General features: G+C 33.6%; 1 protein-coding gene across 1 annotated transcript; it reads left to right on the top strand.

Moving 5' to 3' along the window:
* The first annotated feature begins 1,133 nt into the window (after positions 1-1,133).
* Positions 1,134-22,488, top strand: CYLC2 (cylicin 2). Its single transcript, XM_006088108.1, has 7 exons — positions 1,134-1,150; positions 8,123-8,163; positions 9,642-9,763; positions 11,371-12,021; positions 12,157-12,415; positions 15,402-15,459; positions 22,341-22,488. Exons 1-7 carry the CDS (start codon positions 1,134-1,136, stop codon positions 22,486-22,488), a joined length of 1,296 nt encoding a protein of 431 aa, XP_006088170.1.
* The last annotated feature ends 282 nt before the right edge of the window (positions 22,489-22,770 follow it).

Here is a 22,770-nt window from a genome sequence, read left to right as displayed (position 1 = left end):
CTCAATAGAATTTTAAAAATTTTGGCACTTTTATAATGAACTATGAGAAAATCAGCCTGTTGTTTAAGCCATCAGTCTGTGATATTTTATTATGGCAGTTGTAGATATTTTAAATATATTTGATAAAATGTCATCTTCATCTTATTTTTTTAAAAAATTAAAATTAAAGAGAGATGTTTACTAACCTGGATTAATAGTAACCAATAGTGTAAAGATTCAACAACTGGTAATTCAAAGAATCAATCTGCAGAGAGCCCAAACACATTCTTTAGAAATTTAGTAACATCCAGAAACTATGAGAAATTGATGGTGTTTCTATTGAAATCTCTGCCTCACTTTTTGACTCAGCCATATATTTTTCATGCTGATTAGTGAAATTAGTGACCGTATGATATCTTGTGAATGGAAACACTTTCTGAAGTTCTAACACTAATATTTTAAAAGGTCAATGTTTATTTAAAATGCAATTTAACTCCAACATTTCCTGTAACTTTGAATATTTTGACTTAGTGTATTCCTTACGGAAAAAAAATCACTTGAAATTCCCCCAAAGAGAGCTTAGATAATGGCAATGTGTCAAATACTACTCTGTATAGTAATTATTTCCATCTATTGGTGGGGTGGAATGGTGGGTGGAGTAAAATTATCTAACTCGGATCTGTAAGTAGGTAATTTTAATAGGCATCCAGCCTTTTAAAAAATCTTGTATCTTGAACAACCCATTACGTTAAGATGGGAAAAAGCCATATAAAGTTATGCAAAGGATTTAACAAGAGTCACATGGATTTCAGGGAAGATAAGATTGCAACTGATTTTAACAAATACTGAGATTCATTCTTTTGTTATATCAGTTAGTTAAAACTACATGAAAAATTGAAACAAGTATTTTTTTAAGATGTTAAATCAATGGGTTATTTTTAAACTATCAGTAGTTATTTAGTCAGTAATAACGAGTGAGAGTAAATACCAATCTTAGACTGAATATTAGAGACTATTAAAACATAAGTAAAAGTGGATGCTTTTGTTTTTCCCCTTTAACTACTAGTGCTCTTGGCCTCTTTATGATGTCACCTCTCAACATCACTAATTTGAACTTACAGTGCTTAGGTCCTGGCAAATGATAGGTGGGGATAATGTCTGTACCAAGATTGTAAGTCCTCTTTTCAAATTTTATGTTTTAAAATAATTAAAATGCTCTAGTTAGCTGTACATTTATTCTCTTTTAGTGTAAAGAGATGTTTGTTACATTATTATCATGCCATTGATAAACAAGACACATTCTCAAGCAACATTATAGGTTGCTTTGATCTAAGACTTAACTAGTTCATTTACTTCAGTAAAGTAGAGACATGGCTTTAGATAAATCTTTTTCAATGTGATTCTTACTTCATTTTTTGTCATTGTATTTTGGAACATAAGACTCCTTAGGGGTCATTTAGAAATTTATGGGAATTAAAATATATCACAGTGACTGGAAAGTGCTGCTGACCTGTAGAAAGCCTGGGTCAGTGGTCGACAAACTGTGGCTCGCGAGCCACATGCGGCTCTTTGGCCCCTTGAGTGTGGCTCTTCCACAAAATACCATGTGCGGGCGCGCACGTACAGTGTGTTTGAAACTTCGTGGCCCATGCGCAGAAGTCAGTTTTCGGCCTGGGCGAGTCTATTTTGAAGAAGTACTGTTGATATTTGGCTCTGTTGACTAATGAGTTTGCTGACCACTGGCCTGGGTCATGGGTACCAAACCTTTGCTAATAAGTGGGGCAGCCCAAAGAATACCATCTAAATGCAAATTGTATCTCCATTGAGAAATACTGAGTATACTAAAGTAGTTTGCAATAAAAGAAGATAATCCAGAATGGGAAGTTTGCTTGTAGTTATTTCCTGATGCGTAATTTATTTTGTGTTAAAATGAGATAGGGGTGCCCTAGCCAGTTTGGCTCAGTGGATAGAGCATCAGCCTGCAGACCAAAGGGTCTTGGGTTCGATTCCAGTCAAGGGCATGTTCTTTGGTTGTAGGCTCCTTCCTGGCCTGGGGCTCTGGTCAGGGCTCCTGCAGGAGGCAACCAATTGACGTGTTTCTCTCACATCAATGTTTCTCTCTGTCTCTCCTTCTCTCTTCTATTTCTCTAAAAAAATCAATGGAAAAATATCCCCGGGTGAGGATTAACAAAAACAAACAAACAAAAAATAAATAAATAAAGATGATTAAATGTTTAAATAAATAAATAAATAAATAAAATGAGATAGGGGAAGAAAACCTTTCAATTATGTCTCTTTTATTTTTTACTGTGAAGACATTAAACAAAGGCAATGGCATGAACTCTAAAATATAAAGAAAAGTTTTCTTTGGACAGTACTGTTAATGGAAAGATAAAACACAAATCTTAAAAAAATAAATACTAATAAGCAAAACAGGCTTCCCCTTGGCACTGGTGCCTACTTCATTACAACATAAAGAACACACTTCAGTAAAAGGTTTGAGTGTACTTGTCATAATCACTTTAGAATTGTTGACTATTACACAGTAATTTATGTTAGGGTATATAACATGACAGAACTATTGTAATTAGTTTAAAGTGTTTAAGCATAATAATATATTGATGACATTACTATTATCACGTTCATTGTATGGCTTTAAAAGAACTTCACTGCATGGCTAAACATTATTTTTGGTTTTATGGTGATTTCTTTATTTTATTTTTCTGGTGCGATCTCAAAACTTTTGCACTATTGTAGAAGAAAAGTGGTTAAACTCAATCAAATGGCCTGATTGTTAGCAAATGACGTGCACACAAAACCCGTAATAAAAATTCATATTTCATTGGGTTCAATTAGTAACTTCCAATTCATTTAACAGAAAGGATGAAATGCAGAAAATAATTTTTGACTTTTTCTTTCCTCTGAATTCTAACAATGACAGGACCTTAACATGTGTTATTGCCCTGTAGCTGCAGTTGATAAAGAAAATTCTCTTCTTTGAGCTCAGCTCCCCCCTCCCCTCTATTCCACTTTAATATCTTTATTTGTCAAAATCTAACAACCCCACTCAATGGCTTCACCCCTTATGGCCTTTGCTTCTAACTCAGGTATGTCAGTCAACTCAATCCTTCCATTCCTAATATTAAATTGTAGGTCTAAGACTTATGAAGGACATGGGAAAGGTTTTCATAAATATTTGGGATCAGATGTGGAGAAAAACTTTTTAAATTTCCAATGTTAGCTTCCAGATCTCATATCCACTATACATTTTATCTTTTTCTCCATTGAACTGCACTAATAATGACTTGCCTTACTATCTAGACCTAGGGACTCACCTTGATATAGAAGGTTTTGTAAACCTTGGAGCTATTGACATTTTAGGCAGGATAATTCTTTATTGGTGTTGAGAACTGGGAGTGGGAGTTGCCCTGTATATTTTAAGATATTTAGCAGCACCCCTGGTCTCTACCAACTAGATGCCAGGATCAGCATGCAAGGGAGCATGAACACAAATCTACATATAATTATAACCAAAGATATCTCACCTTGTAAAACATCCCCTGGAGAAGGGCAGTCAAACTAAATCCAGGTTGAGAAACACTGCACTAGAAAATGTTAGGAAATGAAAGGAAATTCTACCATATCACACAGTCATCTCTGAGCAAGATGATAGTAATGTGGCAACTGACCTTGGCCTTTATGTAGAGACCCCTCTAGCAAACACAAGAAGAGTACCTTAGGTCCCAGTCAGTCCGTGGAAAACTTCCTGCCAAGACCTTTACAACCTTAGTTGCCACACATTTGTTGCAGAATCTAAAAGTTCAAATCCTGCTGGCAAGATATCTTGGGATATTCAGATATATATTGTGAGCATTTCAAATGAAACTGCAGAAAATATCACATTAATGAAAGCCCTTGTCCTTTGAATTTATTACACACTTTTAAAAACTATACAGGGATATCCTCAAAGGCAAGAGTAAATATAGGTGTATGTTGTACTTAGATTGACATTTTTCAGACTAAAAACAAAAACAAAGGTGGTTAATTAAATGTTTACTCCTTAAAAAAACTGTTTTCATTAGTAAGTGATAAAGTTCCTCATGTCTCCTACGTTGGGATCTCAACTATTTACTTAGGAAAACCAAAATCTAGATTCCCGTCCTAAGTCATGAACACAGTACATTTGAGAAAGCTGACAATGAATATGTTCATTACTTACAAAAGCTCACAGATACTGAGACATCTTGAAATGATTGAATGTGTGGACCTGAAATGAAGGCAGACTTGTGGCTTGTGCATGCCATTCCATTTTGTTTAAGATGAAACATTAGCTATTTGTTTACTTATATATGTCCAGAGACCTTAATTCAAGAACTAGTTGTATTGACATAATCGCTGCAGTTTTTTCTTCTTTTTTGGAGCAAGTAATTAAATTAGACCATCTTCAAAGTCATGAGGGCCTTATTTTTAAAGGGTGCAAATAAATATATATTTATATAAAAATGATTTCAAAATAAAAAGATACACTAAGAGTTCTTTTTAATAACAAACTTCAAAAAATGAATCTAAATGCATTCTGGTTCTAGAAATTTTCTTGAATGTCCCAGGGAAGCAAGGGAGAGATGCTGCTACCGGAAGAACCAGACTTAAAGGAAAAAGTAGGAAAATGCTCTCTAGTTCAAAAAGATTGAATTGATTTAATTGCATATTGCATCAGTAAATTTACACTAAGGTATTTGAATAATTGTTATTTGGGCATCCTATAAGCTCTTCTCATTAAAAATGAAAGCGATCTAAATTTATTGAATTGTCACTAACCCTATCTTAAGAAATATAAATTTTCCCCCACACCATTAGGTTAAATTGTGCCAGTTTCCCATCAATCCACTCTGCCCTTCTCCCACAGATAGCTGTTATGTTACCAGAAACAGTATTTCCTATTCTTAAAATCATAGAAATTAAATCATATAGTATATACTTTTATGTTCCTGATATTTTCTCTCAGTATAATGTTACTTTTGGATTCATCCATGTTGCCATGTTTGCATATATCAGTAATCCATTCCCTTAGATTGCTAGGAAGTATTTCATTACATGAACATATCACAGTTTACGCATTCTCCAACTGATGAATATTAGGGTTACTCTAGTTTTAGGTCATTATGAATAAAGCTGCTACCCATATTTTGTCCAATTCTTTTTGTAGACCTCATGGGTAAACTACTAATGGAAATACTAAATCATACATAGAACATGTGTAAGTTGAACTTTAAAAATATCAAATGGTATTGAAAAGATGTTGTGCCATTTTTATACCTACCACCAATGATGAATATGTCAGATGCTTACAGAGTTGCTGACAGTTGGTATAATTAATCTTTTATTTTACCTGCTCTAGTGAGTATAAAGGGGATCTTCTAATCAGAATATATTTGTCCCTGAGGAAAAAAAAATTAGTTTTCCTATACAGGTCTTACATATTTCAATAAACTTATCTCTAAATATCTTTAAGTTATTGCAAATTGTATTGTTTTCTTATATTTATATCTTGCCATTTCTCTAGTTATAGAGATGCAGTTTATATAATTAGTCCTTGTTTATAGTAAGAAAAGTGTAATATGCTAATTAGACTGGATGAAGCTGGGGCTGCGAGGGAAGCCGGTGCCGGCAGCCAGGGAAAGAAGGCCTACTCTTGCACGAATTTCATGCATTGGGCCCCTAGTATCATATAATTTTACTGGAGGCCCGATGCACAAAATTCGTGCAAGGCAGGGGGGGTTCCCTCATCCCAGCCTGCACCCTCTCCAATCCAGGACCCCTCGAGGGATGTCCGACTGCCAGTTTAGGCCCGATCGCATCGGGCCTAAACCGGCAGTCGGACATCCCTCTCACAATCCGGGACTGCTGGCTCCTAACCATCTCTGCCTGCCGGCCTGATCACCCCTAACTGCCTCTGCCTGCCAGCCTAATCACCCCTAACTTCCCCCGCTGCCAGCCTGGTCACCCCTCACTGCCCCCCCTGCCGGCCTATCACCCCACGCAGCCTGCTGTTCAGTCATTGCATGAGGGTATCCCTATCAATATGCATATTCCTCTATTATTAGTATAGATAACATTGCCATAAGAGCTCTAAAAATAATATTTGTAGATGTGATTGTATAGTCTATTTGCTCAATCATGTCTTTTGTAAATAAAAATAATTTTACTTCTTCATCTCCAATTCTGATGCTTTTATTACCTTATGAAACAAAATAGGGTCTGGATTACAATGTTGAATAGCAGTAAGCATCCTTGCCTTGTTTCTGATCTATAGAGGAAAAACAGTCAATATTCCACCATTCAATTTTATTTTAATAGTATTATATGAACACATTTTATCCATTTAAGGAAGATGCCTGCTATTCCTAGTTTTCTTAGAGTTTTTGATTATGAATGGAAATGTTACTTTTTATTTCAAAAATTATTCTACATGTCTTGAGATAATCAAATAAATTCTTGTTTGTTAGAATGATTGCAATGGTTGATTATATATATATATATATATATATATATATATATATATATATATATATTAAATCAACCTTACATGTCAGACAGTAAACTTCTGCAATGGTTTTAAGCTTCATTTGGTCTAGGACTCACTTGATTGTCTTTTTGGCAGTCCAAAGGATCTGTAAAAGCTCTCCTCCAACACCATATTTCAGATGAATCAAATTTTCTTCTATTCAGCCTTCTTTACTGTATCCAATTTCTGTATATTTTCTATATATTTTTGTTATTGACTTTTAATTCAAGTTCTTGGTGATCAAAGAATATGTCCTATATATTATACAGGGAATTAATGGACAATGCCTATGTATATTTTAAAATATCAAATTTAACAATATTATTTCATAAACCTGAAATATTTCCTCTTTCAGAGAAAAGAAGTTCATAACCATGTTTGGACTTCAAAATTTCTTCAGCATTGTATAAGTATACATTGGTTAGATCCAAACCTAGAGATTCAGATATAGAGGGGCAAGTAGTTTTAATGCATGTCCTCAGATAAAAAAGAAACAAAACTAAAAAAGCAAACAAACAACCCCCCACCAGACCAGATAATTAGTCAACACATCCTAAATTGTATTCAATTATTTTATTCAACATTTTTAAAGAATGAGTTTTGAAATGCAAATAAATAATTTTTTTAACACTTTAAATGAGATAGGGGAAGAAAACCTTTCAATTATGTCTCTTTTTTTTTTGGACACATGCGTTTTAATTAGTATAGTATATACCTTAATTTTTAGAGGAGTGCCACATTAGTATATTTGAAATGTGACAGGTTTTATGCTGGGAGCTAGAGCTTTAATGTAGTTAAAAGTAAGCATGCGTGTGCATGTGTGTGTGTGTAAGACCATACCCACTCATAATCAACAATGACTCTATTTCTATAGTATGATGGGAAGATGCAGAATAATATTTATCTGATAAATAAAAATATTTGCCTCCATTACAAATATATTAAAATTAGACTACAAATGTACTTTTTTTAGACATATGCAATTATAGTACTATAATAAATGGAAACTTATAGATGTAAAATACTTTGCAACATAATTTTCTCAGATTTTTTTAGAGAACAGATGAAAAATCAAAATCCAGGTCAATACTGTGGTGCACACTAACTCACACACATGCACACACACACATTCACAGACACGTAGACATTGAATGATCTTGATTTAGTTCAGTTCTGAAGATATTATGAGGAGCTGATTTTAGTTAAGCGTAGTGTTTTCAAAGTGCTGTCTAAGTTAAAATTCAATTGCAAGTAATTTTGGAGCATGAGGTGAGAAAACGAATTCAATGATGGTTTCACAATTTTAAAAATGTCTGTATTTTATATATGAAAAGTTGATAGATTTTTTTTTCCCTTATGCTTTATTCCTGTTGTTTTAGCTCTGTTGAAGTTTGTCCAAAAAAAAAATATTCTCATCTCTGTTTTTCTGGGATCAAATAATCTTACCTAACAATAGAGATCTGAGAATGCAAAGTATTTCTCTAGTTGGTGGAGGCAAGTGCTTAAGCATAATAATGACCATAAAATAGAGTGATTTTTCTATAAATTAACTGAAATCTTTCCCTCTTATTTTAATAGCCAAAAACTAAACTATGGGTCATATGATAATTACATCCCAGGTAAGAAAAAGTTCAATATATATATATTTTAAAACATGTATGATTAATTTAGGCATAAGGAATTATCCTCCATTCAAAGTGATAAAGCAATAGCTGTCATGGAATATTATTAAAAATTAACTTTTTATCCCCAACCACCTTTTTCAAGGGCTCCGTGAATACCTTCTAAAGATATTTTGTCCTAAATCCAAAGTAGATTAAGCAAATATGTATAGCAATATGAAGGTGGATAGATGTACATATTAGAAATCATGTAATCAGATAATCTCACAATTAAAAGGCAGTGTAGAAAACTGAATAAGCAAGTTTTCACTCATGTCAGAAATGTCTTCTACTACATTTTTGATAGATGTTATTAGGGTTAAAATTGACAAAAAATTCATTAATTGACAAAGCCAGTCAACCTTGTGTTGGAAGACTTCTTACATCAAGTGGTTTTTCCTCATATATTGATCTTAATTATGCCTTTCATTCTGCATATTTTCTCATTGATCCTGCTCTGTCTTTAGGAGATTCACAGGACAAGTCTGTTTTCACTTACACATAATATTGCTGCACATATTCAAATACAGTGAGGCTCTCTCTCTCACTTATCTCATTGGTAACCTTTAACTATTTCTATTATAGTTTGCAGGTGACTATATCCTCCCAGTCACAATACTGCAGGTAGTCTTTATTTGTCAATTTCTTCATTAACATGCCCCCTATAACAATGCAGTTTTGGGGTATAATAAAATTTACTTTTGTAGCTTGGAAAACGATTACTAAGGAGATCTAAAGCAGTGATTTTCAACCATTTTCATCTCATTGCTTATATAATATATTGTTTGCTGATCTGACCAGAAAAAGGTTTAATTTTTATTCATTCACACCAAATGACGATTGTTATGTTGGCTGTTGTCATATTTTTATTTGGCAATCTAAGGAAAAAGAGGTCAGTGCCCCTGACTATATAGTCAGGTATTGCATGTTTTAAAAATTCTTGCAGCACACTATTGTGCCTGCTATGGCACACCAGTTGAAAATCGCTGATCTAAAGCATTAGCATTTAGATTCAATCATGTATTTCCTGAACATTTTATAACAGGCACTGCACTAATTACTTTGAAGGAAACAGAAGTAGTTACCATATTTTCTGTTCTCAGTAGAATTGTGCTCTAACTAAAAGAATATAAAGTCAAAATCTAGACTGTACTAGAAGACTAAAAGAAAGTAGTAAAATGGTTTATTTCCATTTATCTTACTGCAGTTTCACAATCGTTATTTTACATAGTTTTCTGTAAAAGTGAGAAAAATAGAAAATAAATTTTATTTTCTCATATTAATAGTAGAGGATTTCAAACACTATCAAATAAATGAAGACATTATTTTAATTATTTGTTTCTTCATTTACATGAAATGCAATATCTTAATGTCATATTAGTTTTAATGAAATGCTATTTATTCTAAAGTTTATGTTTAATGCTTTCTTATTTTAGTCAGTGAATTAAGTAAAAAATCATGGAATCAGCAACACTTTTCCCTGGCATTTCCCAAACCACCGCGGCCAGGAAAAAAAGTGAGATCAAGACCTTCCCAACTACAAGACAAGGCAGCTTTAGTGAGTATTTAAAAAAGTATCACTAGTAATAACCTTGTGAAAGCATATAGAGTAATATGTCTTACAGATCATCACTGGCTAATGAGATTTATGTGATGATGGAAATATTTTATATATTTACCTTCCTTTGTGGCTATTTAATACTTCAAATAGGCTAGGGCCGTGGTCGGCAAACTGTGGCTCACAAGCCACATGCGGCTCTTTGGCCCCTTGAGTGTGGCTCTTCCTAAGCCTTAGGAGTACCCTAATTAAGATAATAACAATGTACCTACCTATATAGTTTAAGTTTAAAAAATTTGGCTCTCAAAAGAAATTTCAATCATTGTACTGCTGATATTTGGCTCTGTTGACTAATGAGTTTGCCGACCACTGGGGTAGGGTAACTAAGGAACTAAATTTTACATTTCAATTCAATTAAACTCACATGTGTCTTTTAGATGTCATTACACAATATAGTTAAATGTAATTCAAATTCTATTTGGAGACAGTGGATATATTTATTAGCATTTCACTGTACAAAAGTTCCCCCTTATTCCATATTAACCATTTGTTCAGTAAACCTACATTACAGAAAACAGGTATCCAAAATGACAGAAATCTGTATATCCTGCTACAATTAGTATGAACATTCAGAAAATACTACCCTGCTGGAAAGATTCCCTCAGAATCATTATACTATGGTGACGTTTCAATGTTTCCTCATTTCCTGTAATATAGAATTCAGGATTCTGAATTTTGGAACATAAATATCTCATAAGGTTTCCGGAGTCATCATGGAATATAAAAATGTTGACAGAAAATTTTTACAAGATAAATATATCATCAATTCTTGTTTATTTTTGGAAATGTATCCAAGCTACAGTGATCCAGGTTTCTTCTGTGTTTGTTTTCTTTTCTTCCTTTATTCAATTTATTTTTCCAGTGTTTGTTAGCATTCCTTCCATTTTTTTTGCAATTAAGCTTTTGCAAATATTTGATTACAAGTTGAAAACAAAATGCACCATTCTGAACAAATGAATGTGCACTGCATGGTACAGCTTTCATTGTTGCAGTTTCCTATCTGATGATACTCAATTTTTATCTTGCCATGTAGGAGGCATGTCAGGCTTTTACTGTTAAGCACAGTTAGCACTGTAAATTCTAGAGACCTTGAAGGTAGCAATAGAGATCATGATCTGCCTGAAAACAAAACTATTAGGTATTAAAAAATATTTAGTTTCTGAGTTAACCTCAAAATGGAGGCTAGGCAAGATCTTTAAAAGATCTCAAAAACACAGAGTCAAAGAACAAACAAGCCCTCTCCTGCTTGTAGAGAGAGGGTCTAGTATGTCATTAGCGAGTGAAGGTCTGTACCACTTTTAACTTACAACCTTGCAGGAGTTATAAAGATACTCTACATTGAAATTAGATCCAAAATGAGACATGACTACCCATTCAAAAAAGAATGACATTATAAACTCAGAATAAACTATAAAATCTACAATTTATCTGATACTCACTAAGATCTAAAATTTTTTCATGAGTGAAGTTAAATGTATTTGGTATCTGGTTATAAAGGCTGTGAAACTAATATAAGCTATTTATCATTATTCTAACCAATACTGCAGAAACCTGATGAAGACAAATTAAAGGGAGGTTCTCAACGACCATTATGGATGCACCGTTCTTTAATGCTAATTTCGGAAAGACCATCTGTCTATTTAGCTGCCAGGCGACGGCCTCCAACTCGTGGCCCAGATGCAGCAGCAGCTAAAGACAAGAAGGCCGCATCAGAGTCAGAAACTGAATCCGCAGTTTCACATGAGCCCAAAATAACTAGGAAAGATTCAAAAAAAGACAAGCATTTAGAAACAAAAACACCAGGTACCAAAAAAGAGAAAAAGTCAATAAAGATCATAGACTCAACTACAGAATTAGAAGCTGAAAAGGGAGACACAAAGAAAGATACAAAAAAAGATAAGAAAGGCTCGAAGAAGGGCAGGGGGTCAGATGCAGAATCAGAAGAGGAAAAAGGAGAACTGAAGAAAGGTTCAAAAAAAGAAAAGAAAGTTTCAAAGAAGGACAAGGGGTCAGATGCAGAGTCAGAAGAGGTAAAAGGAGAACTGAAGAAAGGTTCAAAAAAAGAAAAGAAAGTTTCAAAGAAGGACAAGGGGTCAGATGCAGAGTCAGAAGAAGTAAAAGGAGAACTGAAGAAAGGTTCAAAAAAAGAAAAGAAAGTTTCAAAGAAGGACAAGGGGTCAGATGCAGAGTCAGAAGAGGTAAAAGGAGAACTGAAGAAAGGTTCAAAAAAAGAAAAGAAAGTTTCAAAGAAGGACAAGGGGTCAGATGCAGAGTCAGAAGAGGAAAAAGGAGAACTGAAGAAAGGTTTAAAAAAAAGGAAAACTATAAAGAAGGGCAAGGGGTCAGATGCAGAATCAGAAGAGGAAAAGGGAGAACTGAAGAAAGGTTCAAAAAAAGAAAAGAAAGGTTCACAGAAAGACAAGGAGTTAGTAGCTGAAGAACCAGGAGAGGAAAAAGAATTGCTGAAGAGAGGTTCCAAAAAAGATAGGGGTTCAAAGAAGCACAAGGAGCCAACTGAAGAACCTGGAGATGAAACAACAGATGCAAAGAGATCCAATGAAAAAGAGGATGAATCAAAAGACAAAAAAGAAGGCAAGAAAGAAAGAAAGAAAACAACCAAGAAAGAAGGCAAGAAAGAAGGAAAGAAAGAAGGCAAAGAAGGTGAGAAAGATGCCAAGGGAGAGACTGAGACAGAATCTGGTGATGCAAAAAAGGAGGGAAAGAAGGGCAAGTAGGCCCTGGATAATCATTCAAAAGCATATTTACTGAAACAGTTTAGTAATCTGAAACTGAATTTATGAAGAGGGAGCGGTTTGAGTATTTGATCAAATACCTTTAAAATGGGGTGAAGAACAATACAAAGAAAGACTCAGAAAATCTTCATAAAGTGTAAAGATGTTAAGAAAAACTTAATAGATGATTCATTGAAGGATGCTTATGCTTATGCTAAATTTGGGGATATGAAGGCTTAAATGAAAGATACCTAGAAAGATTCGAATAACATACAAGTGAAGATGTAGAAGTTAATGATACTGTATGAATATGCAAAAGAAAAAAATCGATGAAGGCTTTGATACATTCAAGAATGAAGATATTGAACCCAAAGATTCAAACAGTTTGAAGTCATATCCACAGTTTCAATTAAGAATCATAGGGAACATAAGAGAAAGTCAAATTTCAGAGTGTCTACTTTCAAATAAATATAAATATAAATTAAAGGTAGCATTCCTCAAAAAAAAAGAAAGAAAAAGAAAAAAAATTCTTTCTTGTGAAACTATATTACCGTCTCTGAAGTATAAATAGCCACAACCAGGTTTATGAATGTTGAATGTTCCACTTCCAAGCCAAGTAAACACATTTGGTAAGTTTATTTTATTTTATTTTAAGCAAACTGAAATTAAATAAAAGATCTAATTTATAGGTATAAATTGATACCATTTTTATAAATTCTGTAATCTGCTGGCTAGGTTTTGAACTAGAATTTTATCAAGGTTAGGCTTTCTCAGTATTAGAAAAATTTGGTGAAAACACCAATAAATGAAGATTTTAAAGTGCCCATGGGAAGGTTAAGAAAAGTAGAATTATTTTTCATGAGGGAGAAAACTGGCCAATGTTATATGATAACTTCAACAATTACTTATCATGAGGTGTTTTTCTTTTTAAATAGAAAATGGTGGCCAAATGATCTCCATTTAAAGAAGAAATGACATCATTATTGTACAAATTACCAATGTGAATAGATTTAAAGGAGGTATGTTAAATAAATTACTGATAAATTGCTAAATATGTATAGAAAACCAAATTAAGCAGAATAGAGTCTAATGGGGGAAATATCTACATATTATTTAGATGTTAACTTTATATCTTCATAACAATATTAAACTCTCTTGTGACCATAAGTCCTATTAACGTGAAGAAAAATAAAAAGCAACAACAAATGCAACCCCTTAGATAGAAAGGGACTCCTATCCCACATACTCTCCAAAGCTAGCTTTCGTGAGGGGTAATGGTTTTGCCTGCTCTTTAAGCCTCAGTCTCTGTCCCGCTGCATCAACTACCAAGAATTAATGACTATTGTATCTCATGGTTTTCCACAAGGCCCTACCTTGCTGATTGACAGAGTCAGCAGTCAGAGCTGTAAAAACAGAGTCAAATCCTGCCCCACTGTTCTTTACCTTTTCCAGGAAACTATTCATTCTCCATCTGCTTATAATACAATTCTATATTCAGATTTTCAACCTTCTGTGGAAATGTTAGCACCTCCCTGAGGATTTAGGGAATCATTTGAAATCTCCTTTATCGCTCTCTCTAAAAAAAAGCCCTTAAGATTATTCTCTAACATGATATTCAAAAGTCATATTTCAGATTAAAGTGTAACTCAGTGAAAAAACAATTGAGTTTCTGCCTTTACCATTCTACTGAAATGCACTAGTCACCAAGAACTTCCATGTACCCAATTCCAATAGCATTGTCTTTTGATTGTAGCCCCTCTTCTCTTTTCTCTGTATATATTTCTCTAGTTATTCCATCCATTCCTTTCTCTTTATACTCCATTCCTATGCTGTCGAATCCTGTTTTAAAGCCAGCACTGACTTATCCACTCAGCTCCAAATTCATATGTCCAAATGTGAAATTAAAGCAACTATCCGACTGTCTCCCAAGCCATCTCAAAATTAACCTGTCACAAAGAGACAATACCCCTCCATCAAAGCCTGGTTTCCCCCAAGTTTTCACCAGCTCAGCAAATGAAACTAACATCAAACTTGTGACTCAATCCAAAATTGGTGGGCCATTCATAATTATTATTTTTTCTTCACTCTGCTTATCTTTTAGTAAGTCCTACTTGACTACCTCCGAAATATCTGAATTGTTATACTTCATTCCATTTCTACCACTTCCAAACTAGAAGTGCTATTGGCCATTATCTTACTTGGAAACACCAAAAGCAGCCTAAATGGAGAATACAGGTATATTTATGGCATAGATTGGAGGGAATGTTTCACAGGTATATATTTATTTCCAAACTCATCGAGTCATCAATTGTGTATGTTAAATATGTATAGCTTTTTTATGTAAAAAATACATACAAATATATACACACATATATACATACATATACAAATATACACACATGCATACAAACATACACACCATACAAAAGAAATCTCCAAACTTTACAGTGGTTATACCATTTTGTATTACCACTAGCAATGGCTGAGGGTTCTATGGATATAGTCCTTTATCAGAAATATTTTTGTAAATATTTTCTCCCAGTCTGTGGCTTGTCTTTATTCTCTAGATCAGTGGTTCTTAACCTTGGCTGCACATTAGAATCACCTGGGAATCTTTTTAAACTCCTGGTTTCTGGACCTCATCCTCCGGAAATTCTGTTTCTTTGTTACTAATGTTGTGGCCCCACCCCATAACAAAGAAACAGAATTTCTGGAGGATGAGGCCCAGAAATCAGGATTTTAAAAAGATTCCCAGGTGATTCTAATGTGTAGCCAAGGTTGAGAACCACTGCTCTAGATAGTCTTTCACAGATCAAACTTTACTGAAGTCTTTTTTTTTTTTTTAGTTTTAGGGCCAGATGGTTTATCTTGGAAAGACAGTGCAGTTGAAAAGGAAGGAAACAGGTACAAATTACTGGTTATAAAATAAGTCATGGGATTGTAACATTCAGCATAGGGAATATAGTCAGTGATACTGTAACTATGTATGGTGTCTGGTAGGTACTAGACTTATGTGTGATCACTTCATAAGGCATATCAATATCTAATTGCTATATTGTACAACTGAAACTAATGTTATATTGTATGTCAACTGTAATTTTAAAAATAAATATAAAGATCAGTTTTCTGTTTTGATTAGTTTGCATTTAACATTATTTTATATTAGTTTCAAGTGTCTAGCACAGCAGATAGACATACAGACTGTCCTAGCTACGCCGCTCCCAGGATGTAGAGTTTAAAAAGTGTTCCCTCCAATAATTCAAGTACCCACCTTGCACCATACATAGTTATTACAATATTGTTAACTATTTAGGGTAGAGCTGTTATTTTTTAAATTTTTTTACTTTATTGATTAAGGTATTACGTTTGTGTCCTTATCCCCCACTGCCCCCCCACCCCCCACTCATCCCCTCACCCCCCTGGTGTCTGTGTCCATTGGTTAGGCTTATATGCATGCATACAAGTCCTTTGGTTGATCTCTCCCGCTTACCCCCACCCTCCTCTATCTTCCCACTGAGGTTTGATGGTCTGTTCAATGCTTCTCTGTCTCTGTTTTTGTTCATCAGTTTATGTTGTTCATTATATTCCATAAATGAGTGATACCATGTGATATTTATCTTTCTCTGACTGGCTTATTTCACTTAGCATAATGCTCTCCTGTTACATCCATGCTGTTGTAAATGGTAAGAATTCCTTCTTTTTTACTGCAGCGTAGTATTCCATTGTGTAGATGTACCAGTTTTTTTAATCCACTCATCTACTGATGGGCAATTAGGCTGTTTCCAAATCTTAGCTATGGTAAATTGTGCTGCTATGAACATGGGGGTGCATATATGCTTCCTGATTGGTGTTTCTAATTTCTTGGGATATATTCCTAGAAGTGGGATCACTGGATCAAACGGGAGTTCCATTTTTAGTTTTTTTGAGGAAACTCCATACTGTTCTCCACAGTGGCTACACCAGCCTGCATTCCCACTGGCAGTGCATGAGTGTTCTTTTTCTCCACATCCTTGTCAGCACTTGCCATTTGTTGATATGTTGATGATAGCCATTCTGACAGGTGTGAGATGGTACCGCATTGTCGTTTTGATTTGCATCTCTCAGAATATAGTGACTTGGAGCATGTTTTCATATGCCCCTTGGCCTTCCTTCTGTCTTCTTTTAAAAAGTATCTACTTAGGTCCGTTGCCCATTTTTTGATTTGGTTGTTTATCTTCCTGTTAAGTTGTATGAGTTCCCTGTAAATGCTGGAGATTAAGCCTTTATCAACATTGGCAAATATGTTCTCCCATGCAGTGGGCTTTTTTGTTGTTTTGTTGATGGTTTCTTTTGCTGTGCAAAAGCTTTTTATTTTGATGTAGTCCCATTTCTTTATTTTCTCTAGTTTCCACTGCCCTAGGAGCTATATTGGTGAAGAAATTGCTTCGGCATACATCTGAGATTTTGCTGCCTGTGGATTCCTCTAATATTTTTATGGTTTCCCATCTTATGTTTAAGTCCTTTATCCATTTTGAGTTTATGTTTGTGTATGGTGTAAGTTGGTGGTCTAGTTTCATTTTTTTGCATATATCTGTCCAATTTTCCCAACACCATTTATTGAAGAGACTGTCTTTGTCTTGTTTATCAGTTCTTTCTTACATGGATTTGCCTTAGGTGTTGTATCTAAAAAGTCATCACTCAAACCAAGGTCATTTAGACTTGCTACTATGTTTTCTTCTAGGAGTTTTATGACTGTGCATTTTACACTGAGGTATGTGGTCTATTTTGATCCAGACATATTTCACTGCCTATTCTCTCTCTGTTTATTTCCCTATTACCCAGCCACTTCTATTCTCTACATGTTTTATTCTTCTATGCAACCTATACAACCACTGTCTGCCTGCCTGTCTGAATCTATTTATCTATATAATCTCTAACCTAATTTATCCCCAACTACCTATCTGTCTAATCTAAATCATCATTGCATTTTGTCTGTCTCCCCCAAAAGAATAAAAGCTCTACCTGGGGGATAATTATGTGACTTATTTACTGTTATATCTTCAGTGTACAGAACTATTTCAAACATGTAGTATATACACATTAATCTTATGTCAGGTAAATGAATAAATACAGTTTGGAGGACTTAGTGAAAATAATGACTTACTTGGACTGAGATAAGTAGTTTTCTTTCTCTCTAGAATGTGGTATAGAATTAGATATACTAGTAAATTTGAAGCTGGAGTGCTCATAGAGTAAGACAGGTAAACAATATGGAAATGCTATCCTCCTGAACTTTACAGACTTAAAATATTCTCAAATTGTTTCCTTTTCAGCTCAGAAACAAGAGTTATTTTTTTAACATTTGAAAGGAAATAAAGCTCACAGAGTACTATCCATAAGACTAATTCTGAAATTGCTATTTATCACATACGGATATGGCCCAATTTTATTTGACAAGGTTTCTCCATCTCAAATAGTTCACCTTGGAAGTTATACTATCCAGCTTTATAATCTTCCTATTTACAAACCAGCATAAGTAAGTAAATTTTTTGTTATTTCCCACCACTTAAGGACAATTAAGAATTTTATCTTCTTCAAAATCCAGGTTAAAAGTACTGGTGAAGTTTTCTGAGTCTTCACATGTAGTTCTAATTTCTGATCTAAGGTACTCAATTCATCTGTAAGGCTACTAGGAGCCCCTAAAAATGACTTTACTCATCAGTTTGGACCTGACCTATGGCAAAGGATGTTGGCTTTTTTTCCCAAACCTCTATTTTATTAATCAAATTGGGTTATGAATTTGATTTATAAATACCTGGAAATGATTAAAGAAAATAATATTACAACTCATATGACATATAGGCTTTTGGCCATTAAAATAAAATGTTATAATAAAACAATTTAAAATCTTCCAAAAAGATGAATTAACATATTTTTCAAAAAGTATGTCTAATTCTCTTATAGTTATTTGCAAACATTTTCTTCATGCATAACACTAAGCAACAGATCTGATTGGTTGTCTAAAACTCCAGATCAGCGGTTCTCAACCTGTGGGTCGCATGACCGTTTCACAGGGGTCACCTAAGACCATAGCAAAACACATATATAATTACATATTGTTTTTGTGATTAATCACTATCCCTTAATTTAGTTCAATTTGTAACAATGAAAATACATCCTGCATATCAGATATTTACATTACGATTCATAACAGTAGCAAAATTACAGTTATGAAGTAGCAACGAAAATAATTTTATGGTTGGGGGTCACCACAACATGAGGAACTGTATTAAAGGGTCGCGGCATTAGGAAGGTTGAGAACCACTGCTCTAGATGAAGCCTCTAATATTTCCTTAATATCAAGGCCAAAAGGGGAGGTGAAAAGGATAGGGGATTAATTCTAAGGTAGAGATCTAGTATGTTCAGAACAACCTTCTATTCAATAACCCTGCCGTATGTTTCAATTCTCAGTTTAGACTTTTCATCACAAAATTTGTATGTGGAAGATATTTTTCCAGTTTTACTAGTTAATTTTCCATTGAGTAAAACTTAGAATTATAAAAATAAAATACAGATGTTAAAGAATTGCTAATTTTGGAGACTTGTTGACCAGAGAATATGATTAAATCATTTGCAGTGATTATTAAAGATATTCAAATGTGACTAAAATCACAGAAGAAATATCATAAAATTGAATCAAATCTTGAATTTAGAAATGAATAGGTTCTGAAAGAAAATGTGAGACCCCTGGACTCCTTATGTGGAAACAAAATGGTACAGTGGATTATTATTTAGTAATTTCTGATATTATAACATTCTATGAATATACCACAATATGACTCATCATCAGTAAAGGTATGGATATTTGCAAAATGTCTTTTTTCCCCCTCTTCTATATGTAAGTGTATGTGTGTCTGTCTCCTTGTGTTTGTGTGATATTGTTAATATCATATATTTTAAAGAAAAATGTTCACGTGAGTGTCATAAAAGATGAAATAACTGATTAATTTTAATACTTTGTAAGAACACTGTCTTAAGTAAGAGAATACAAAAGTCACATTATGCTCAATATATACACTGATCTTCTAAATTATATGAACCTTTAGATATTACCAAATTTTTAATTCCATAAACATTACTCCTTGGAAGACAACATAATTTAACATACTTTTCTACTAATTGATACATAAGGAAAAGAAAAATATAAATAGCAAGATTTTAACAACAGCATTGACAAATCTGTATTATTAGACATGCAATTAAATTACTTTCAATAATTAGAATGTATATATTTTGAAGCTTACATAATTTAAATTACTAGTTCACGAAATGCAGTGATTTTTCTAGAGGATCAAGGTGACCATAATATTCGTGTGTGTGTGTGTGTGTGTGTGTGTGTGTGTGTGTATGCAACCAAATGTCTCAATTGTTTCTTCAGCATTTTAACCAAATGTCTCAATTGTTTCTTCAGCGTTTTATGTTAATTTTTGCCAATATCTATAAAATATTCACCACTCATGGATATCCTTAATTTTTTTTAAATGTATGGTTATTAGAACATTTTGTAAATCCAATGACTTTCACCCTATATGTAACCTATATATAAAAGTCATTACACAGAATAAATACTGGAATGAAATGTGCTTTGAATTCCAGAATTCTACAGGCAATAATTTGTTTTTACTAAATTGAGATGATGGTTAGATTGTGCAGATACTGCTATGGTAGCGAACATTTGAAAGTAGCAAACATTGTTTTGTGGGGCGTGGCTATAGGGTGAAGCCTCTGACTAACCTGTTGGCAAAGTCACAAACAAGTCCCAGCTTAGAGGGCACAGTCCTCTTAGCATAATTAGGCTTGACCTTATGATGCTCCCTAGATCTTATCTGGGAAGCTAATGGGCTGAGGGAGGTGCAGGAAGTGCTGCCAAAACAAGTGAAACTCACAGGAACAGTGTAACTATGGTAACCACTACCTTGTTTACCTCTGACTATAAAATAAAGGCTCAGCTTGCCTCTGGATCTTTCTCTGTGGCCTCAGCCAGGCACAGGAAGATCCACGGAGACTAAAGAGAGCTATGCTGATCATCTGAATGCTGTCTCCATGTAAATCATTCTTTGCCGACTCTGTCCACACCTTTGGGAACCCCTGGCCCACTGGGGCTGGACCTCGGCAGTGTTTAGGTAAAGTAATCATCAATACCCCAAGTTCATCAAGTTTGGAATAGAATAGAAATGAGAAATATTTTGGAAATGTAAATGTTTCTGCCTTTAACATGGGCTATGAGCTTATTGCCAGTCACAAACATTAATTATGCCTCTACACTGTTCTATCATTTAGAGAAAGTTATATGAAAAGAAGAGTCCAAATAGCACAGAAGTCATTGAGAACATGACATGGGAAAACAAAGAAGACAAGATTCTCAGATAAAGGGCATTTATAAAGGTCCTACCAGAAGTATAAGAGAAACTTGGCAAGAGTTTTCAAGATTTTATTATTCAAGGTCTATAGTATGTACTAAATTTTAATTTTGCTAATTTTAATAATGTTTAATGGTAGGATAGCATATAAGAATCCATCACTAGTTCCTATATGATTCTGGTCTACTAGGTACACAAATCTCATCAAAATAGCCTCAGTCCACTCTTTGTGAGCTATGCATTCACTTTTGCAATAAGTTAAAATGTCCTTAAATGAATACCAGTCCAGTTTTGTAGACTTATGAACATTCTTTTATTAATGGCACTAAAAATAAACTTAAAATAGTGCACTTATTTGCATGAAAAAGATTTTCCATTATGATTATAATTAGGTTATATAACTGAGAGGAGATATTCACATCATTTTTCCCAGAAGCATCTTCTTGTATATAATAGAGGAACTAGAAGTTATAGGGATATTAATAAATCTAGATTACTGGATAATTGCCATAAATTATCCTTTTTTTACTTCTTAAAAAAACAGGCTGAGTCCCCTTTATCCACCCATGTACTAATTAAGCTTTATTTGTGCTTTTCAGTAGGACTTACATCACGTAGAGAGAAATAAATACTTATAATCTATTTGTTATACCATATTTTAATATACCTATTTCTCATATTATTATGCTATAAAATATTAAATTGCTAAAAAGCATATATACTTCCTGGGAAATAATAAAATATTTCATAAACATATTTTCAATATTGCAGTTAATGTGATTTCATTAAAAATTTTTATGTCATTACATTGTATACGCTACTTCACATTCTTAAAGTGCAAATAAATATGAAAATAAAGTTGATTAAAAATTTCATTTATTTACTTGTTAATTGAATTGTAGTAAAAACTTAAGAAACCTATTTTTGTATCTGTGTTCCTAATTTCATACCAGACACATCGATGATAATAAAACACACTTTCCAAATTAAAAATATTATAGATATATTTAAAATAAGTATAACTACTTGATATCTATCTATTCAACCTTGTTTCTATGAGGTATCAAGTCTGTTAAAAAAAAATAGCAATCAATGAAAAGAGACAGAAAAGTTATAAATCATCCACTAAGTAAGAAGTCATGTACCACATTACTTTAAAATCAGCAAAATATTTAAAAGCAATGGCAAAATCCAAAAATATTTCAATATTATGTATTTCAAGTCATTACTCAGATGCTTAATCTACAAAGTCGTTTTAAACTGAAATAACAGCAGCAGCAAAATCAACTAATATTTACAGTGCACTAGCCATTTGCTAAACACTTTTTTTTCATTGTCACTTAATCATCAGAATAATCGTAATATGTTATTTCTGTTTAACTGAAGCTTAGAGAAGTTAAGCATCATGAATAAATTTGCACAACTAGTGGTAAAACCAGGATCTGAGTATGAATTTGAATCTCATGTGACAATAGCATTTAGAACATTACTTTGTAACTTAATTGTTCTGGGATTTGAGGAAATTGTTCTTTAACACCTCAGCCTCTGTTTCTTCACAGCCTCCTTTCTTTATCTGCAAAAATATATAGTTATGTGAAAATCATGTATGTAAAGCTCCTACTACAGGATTTCTTAAGAAAGGTAATAACTGCTTGCTTCTGTAAGTCATAACAGAAACTCAGCTGCTACCGTTCCCACTGCCCATTGCCTTTGGTGTGTCTCCTCAGCAAACACTGCACTCTGCTTAGTAGTTTACATGAGCTGCATTTGCAGAAATGTGCTGTAGTGAACAAAAATATGAAACTGAAAATATGTA

Source organism: Myotis lucifugus, unplaced genomic scaffold (genome assembly GCF_000147115.1).
Source record: "Myotis lucifugus unplaced genomic scaffold, Myoluc2.0 scaffold_43, whole genome shotgun sequence".
In the NCBI taxonomy this organism is placed as follows: Eukaryota; Metazoa; Chordata; class Mammalia; order Chiroptera; family Vespertilionidae; genus Myotis; species Myotis lucifugus.
The sequence above is the reverse complement of the archived record's forward strand: the minus strand, read 5'-3'. Positions and strand labels throughout refer to the sequence as shown.